This window comes from Sinocyclocheilus anshuiensis, unplaced genomic scaffold (genome assembly GCF_001515605.1).
Source record: "Sinocyclocheilus anshuiensis isolate Anshui unplaced genomic scaffold, SAMN03320099.WGS_v1.1 scaffold553, whole genome shotgun sequence".
NCBI classification, from domain to species: Eukaryota; Metazoa; Chordata; class Actinopteri; order Cypriniformes; family Cyprinidae; genus Sinocyclocheilus; species Sinocyclocheilus anshuiensis.
Window position 1 is genome coordinate 2,687,437 of NW_015539821.1, and position 6,000 is coordinate 2,693,436.

The 6,000-nt window shown below is 34.8% G+C and overlaps 1 protein-coding gene across 11 annotated transcripts in view; it reads right to left on the reverse strand.

Moving 5' to 3' along the window:
- Positions 1-6,000, reverse strand: part of LOC107684098 (calcium/calmodulin-dependent protein kinase type II subunit gamma-like) — an 85,241-nt gene that overhangs the window by 22,992 nt on the left and 56,249 nt on the right. For all 11 annotated transcript variants that reach the window (XM_016480283.1, XM_016480281.1, XM_016480280.1 and 8 more), the window contains exons 5-6: positions 5,328-5,393; positions 2,799-2,871 (exon numbers count right to left, since the gene is read on the reverse strand). In XM_016480283.1, the coding sequence (XP_016335769.1) occupies positions 2,799-2,871; positions 5,328-5,393 (139 nt within the window). The remainder of the gene's footprint in view (positions 1-2,798; positions 2,872-5,327; positions 5,394-6,000) is intronic.

Sequence of the window (6,000 nt, forward strand, 5' to 3'; positions counted from 1 at the left end):
CAGCTATGTGATGTGGCGACTACCAGTTTACTTTTATAATTCCTAACACTTTCAATAAAGATTCTCATTACTGTAATTTACTGAATTACTGTAAAAAAGCCAAATAATTTTTGTTCATTAAAATAAAGGTATTACAATAAAGACATTTTAAGTGAAATAATATACACAACCATTCAAAAATTTGGCACTGATACAGTTTTTCATGTTTTTGAAAGAAATCTCTTATGCTCACCAAGACTGCATTTATTTGATCGGTAAAACAGTAAAATACAGTAAAACAGTAATACTATGATATTGTGCAAATATTATTACAGTTTAAATTGTTTTTTTATATATATATATTCCTGTGATGCAAAACTGAATTTTCAGCATCATTACTCCAGTTTTCAGTGTCACATGATCCTTCAGAAATCACTGAAATATGCTGATTTGCTGCTCAAGAAACATTTCTTACAATTATAAATGTTGAAAACAGTTGTGCTGCTTAATTGATTTTATAGAAACCATGATACATTTTTTTTAAGATTCTATGATAAATAGAAAAGGCTAAATAAAAGTAATATATAATTATAAATATCTTTACATTACCTTCAATTTAATACATCCTTGCTGAATAAAAGTATACATTTCTTAAAAAAAAAAAAAATTGTACTGACCCCAAACTTTAGAATGGTAGTGTATGTTAATTTTTTTAATTACAGTAATGAGAATATGATAATAAGAATTGGAAAAAATGGGTTTAAATAATTTTATTAAACATAATGATACACAAACATGATCCTAAAAATTAGGTTAATTTTCTTTTTTTTTTAATCTGAGTGAAATATGAAAGTTCACCAGTAACATTAAGATATCCAGCAGAAGTAACACCCACAAGACCAACAATACAGCCACTTTGCAACCTGCAACATTGTCAGCGTGAACACCCATTACAGAGAAGTACATCACTAGCAGATGTACAGATGAACACTAGCCAAACCTGCTCAGTAGGATATGACAGATTTTAGGGGTCAAAGATCTCTCCACAAGTAAATAAGTTTATACATGGCTTAAAGGTTAAGCACAACTGAATTTTGTTTGCTTTACTACCACATTTACGCTGAGCAAATATTAGGGTGGATTTCCTGCGGTTTTGTCAGTGCTCCAAATTTGAAATCAAACACAAACACACATTAATATCCAAGAGCTTCAAGTACACAACTAAGTGAAGAGGCCCAGAAAGATATATTAGCCACAATGGAGGACTTTCACACTAAAATATAGGCTGGAAAAGTCTATTTCCCCTCCCTTCTGGAATACACAACTCAATAGGCTTGATTTATTAGCTGCTGCACATATATCTTCTCAATGCACAGAGTTCATCCTCGAGTTCTACATTCAAGCACAGAATTTAAATGCATCCGTTATAAGGATGCTGGGAAATTTATGCCCATAGGTGTGAATCTCTCGCTCTCCCTCATTAAACGCACAGACTACAAATGAAGAATGGTGAGACTCGTGGTGACACCTCCCACATCCCTCCGTCTCTCAGGCAATACCAGCAACAGTTGTCGTATCACGTTCTTTGCTATGGCAACCAGCCTGGGCACATCTCTGCTGCTCAGCATTGGGCTCACATACACATGGGGTAGGGCAGTGGATGTGACTAATGCACAATAGGAGGACATGATAAATCTGTATGCATTATCAAAGACATGCTGCCACTGTCAAGACAACGCGTACATTCATTTCATATATTCACACGCACAAAGGCAAAGTGTGTGATGTTTATGCACGTAATTATGGTAATATAATGTTGCTTAACTAGTTCTGTTAAAAAAGAGAGTATTACTTTAAACAAAGACAATGCTCTGTTAAAAAAAAGAAAGGTAATTCTGTGTCAACTCAACCAGAGGTCCCTGGCTCAAATTGTTAACTTTTTTTGTGGGGAAAGAAACGCATGAATGAAGAATAAATGTCATGGATGTATATTTACGGAGTACTCCACAATTTTGTAGAGGGGGGTCAAAATGCCAATTTTCACCTGAGATTTGGAGCCAAATTACAGGGGCATAAGAATGACTTCAAAAAGATGGCAACATCATGATGTTATTTTTACAGAGATTGGTAGGTTTTTTTTAGTAAAATCTGCTGACTTTAACGATTTTTTCTGGATTATATGCCAATGGTGACCATTCAAAAATTCTTCCATTCTTCTTGTGTTATTCCTGAAGTTTACATGCCTGTAACTCAAGAAGTATTCGAGATATCTTAATATCCTTTTACATTTTAGTTCCTAACAAACTTTTCTTTTGGTATCTTCATTTTTAAGGCCCTATATTGTTCATTTCCAGAGATACAGAGATTTCAATGTGGCTCCTTTAGTAAATTGTTCACATTTTCAGTAGTCAAAAACCAAATGTAGGTCACTTTGCATTCAGCTGATACTTTTTTCTTTTTAAGAGAAATGTCTGAAGAACAAATAACGTTGAAAAATTGTCATTTTGACCCCCCTCTACAAAATAGGGGTTTAGTCAGTAAATATACGTCCATGACATTTAATATTTGGCTTTTCTCACAATTTGTGTTGAGCATATAGACAGTTAAGAAATACCAGAACTACATACTAGCATGTGCTTTAGAATGCAGTATTAAAGAATTGTAATCAAACTGAGGGGCATAATAAACAAGAGCAGGAATATTTCTGTACGTGTATATCTGTGTTTGTGTGGAGCAGGGCAGGGCAGGGCATCGACTCAGAAACAGAAGCAGGCCGGTTGCTGTGTGTGTGGTTGTTGTGGCAACAGGCTCTCGCTCACCTTAAGGTCTCTGTGCACGATGTCATGCTGGTGAATATGATTGACACTCTCCAGGATCTGATTGATGCACTGGCTGAAAAACAGAATAATAAATCAATCAGTGGCACAGAAAGATCATAAGGATATGTGAGAGGGTGAGATAAGGCTAAATATTGACTTTAACCTTTTATTTTTACTGTATACCAAGTCAGATCCCTCATATTTACATTCTTTTTACTTAAGTTTGCCATCTCTGAAAGGTGTAGTTTTCCACAAGTTATATGGAGCAATTTTATAGTTTGTGTGTGTGTGTTGTCCTATTGAGCACTTGACAGCCCCTAGTCAATGCTTCTTTCATTGTAAGAAAAAGCTCAGAGATTTTTCTAAATTTCTCCTTTTTTGTGCCAAAGAGGAAAAAAGCCATATGGGTAGGGAACAACATTTTAATTTTTGGGTGAACAATGCCTTTGAAAATACACTGCATTTGAAGAGTATTCTGCAGTTGATACCAGATATAATACTGTGATATTAAAATAGCCATTCATAAAATTGGCAAACAAGAAATGCTTCCACAAAAATAAATCATATTAAAGCATATTACCGAAATTCAGTTATACAGTCTTATATTATACAGTAATTTTGTAACGAAATAAAATCAATAATTTTAATGGCTTAAATATAATAAATGCTCAACCAAAATAAATTGATTACAGTAAAGTTAATCAACAGCCTCGGCTGGACAATTCAATTAAGCAATTAAATTAAACACCATGACTGGATAATTGATGCTACATATGAATGTACCACTGCTACTTTAACACTGAGCTGGGGTCAAGTGTAATGACTGAGGCACATAAGGTGAGCTGAGCAGGGGATTGTGGGATAGCTGGGGTGGGTGTTACTCTTGGAAAAGCACCTCACTCTCTGACAGGTACACACACATGCACACGCGTTATCTCATCCCTCTTAAAGCTGTAATCCTATAACAGAATGTTACAGAGGCCTAACCAGGACAGATGAACCAGAATGAATGTGTGTGTATGTGTGTGTGTGTGTTGCTGTGGTGTCATGCTGCTTTATAGATACTTAGTATTAATGTGAAATTCTGCATGACTTTCTTTAGATCCTTATTGAATTTGTTCTGAGGAAATGGCACAGATGATGGTTAGGAGATAATTGCATACAATAGACCTTAATACATATGCTTTAGCAAAACAGTTGGATAGCTTAGTGGTATGGTATAGTATAGTATAGTATTTTTAAATAATAATTTCTATATTATATTGCATTCTATTAACTTGGCAATTGTTGACTCATACTGTGTATTTAAATTGCTATTTAAATTATTATATTACTAAGCAATCCACCTCTTTTGCTATAATATTACTTAAAATAATATAATGTATAAATTATTTTAACATAGCTAATTATATTATATTATATTATAAACTTGGCAAGTGCAGACTCATACCATGTATAATATATATCAAATGTGCAATTTGCTATTTAAATCATTATATTATTAATCTATCCATATGTTTTGCCATAACACAACACAACATAATAACTGTTTTAAAATAATAATTTAAATTGAATTATATTATATTACTCTATATTATAACTTGATGGAAGTGCGTATACGGTGTCCTAACTAGGTGACAAGTTTCCAGTGAAAAGTCACTTTGCCATTCCTTGTTAGGACAAGTCACATGGAACAAGAGAGTGAGTACATGAGATAAGAAAGTAGGCTGAAAAAGACTGTTGAGTATATTAATATTACAAAAGAACACAGAAGCTATTTGCCCAAATTTGGTTACATTTTAAGCTCAGCATTCCATTTTCAGGACAGCACAAATCCCACTGCACACAAAAGACCTGTCTCTATCTCACACAAATACATGCACACACACAAATAAGACAGCTGATCTCTTTATAAAACTACTCTTTTACCCCACTTATCCTCTTTTTATCTGTCTTTACCTACGTAATATCAAAGCGTAGATGCTAAATTGGCATCATGGAACTCTTGTAAACCAAATTTACCATGAACTCCCATATGAGCGCATTAAAACACACAGCTAACTGCTGGAGGGTGTTTGTGTTCGATGCCTGGGGCTTTAACTTGGAGTCAGAGTCCCTTATAGACTTACACACTCGCTGCTGGTTCCTGAAGACACTGCGCAAAGTGTGCAATTTCTGTGCTACCAGAGTTTCCACTTTGAGAAACCTGTTTAGAAAGAATCTTAATTTTGCCGTTTAGTCGCAGTGCTGTTAGTGCTGCAGAAGTGATGCACTCGAAAGGAGGGGCCAACAGAGGCCAAATGGATGCGTTTTTCTGTGGCACCTGTTGATTGCCAGTTCTGCAGCTCCACCATCATTAAAGACTCTCAGTTTTTCTGCACAAAAGTGATCGTCCTCTCTCTGTGCTTTTGAATCAGATGCAAGTGTGTGTGTGTGCGTTTGTGTGTGTGTGTGTGTGTGTGTAAGTGTGACCTGCTCACTGCAGGCTGCAGCACAGTAACCACAGCAACAGTAAATTGGAGAGCCCACCTTGCGTCAGCTTCACTGTAATACTCTCTGGCGACGATGTCCTCAAACAACTCCCCCCCAGTCACACTGCGGAAAGAGAGAGGGGGAAAAAACAGTGAAACAAGGGATGAGAGAGTGGAGAGTGTGCTGGGGTTTGGGATAATTTGGTCAGCAGCAAGAGGCAGAACCAACATTTTACACTTATGTAAACATGATCGCAAATGTATGTGATGCTGCAGTAAAACATGTATGGCCTGATTATACTATGGATATACTGTGTATATTATTGGATGCAGGGATGCAGTTATAATTTTACCACATTAACCATAGTTTGAGACAAAATACAAGTGGCAATGCAAGACAGTGGTGCTCTTACAAAGTTACCAGAGTTTAACTGTAGTAACCTGTGGTATTTTAGCCAAAACTGGTACATTTTGGTTATGCAAAACACGGGACATGGAAGGAAATAAAGAAAAGCCTTTAAAAAAACGACTAAATTACTAAAAACAACAAAAATTACAGTAATAATAATTACAATAATAATAATAATAATACATATTTTCATTTTATTTTCATCATATAAAATGCAATACAAATTTTAAAATGTTAAAGAAATAAAATTATTTCATTCTAGCATTCTATAATACTAATATATATATATATATATATATATATATATATATATATACACACA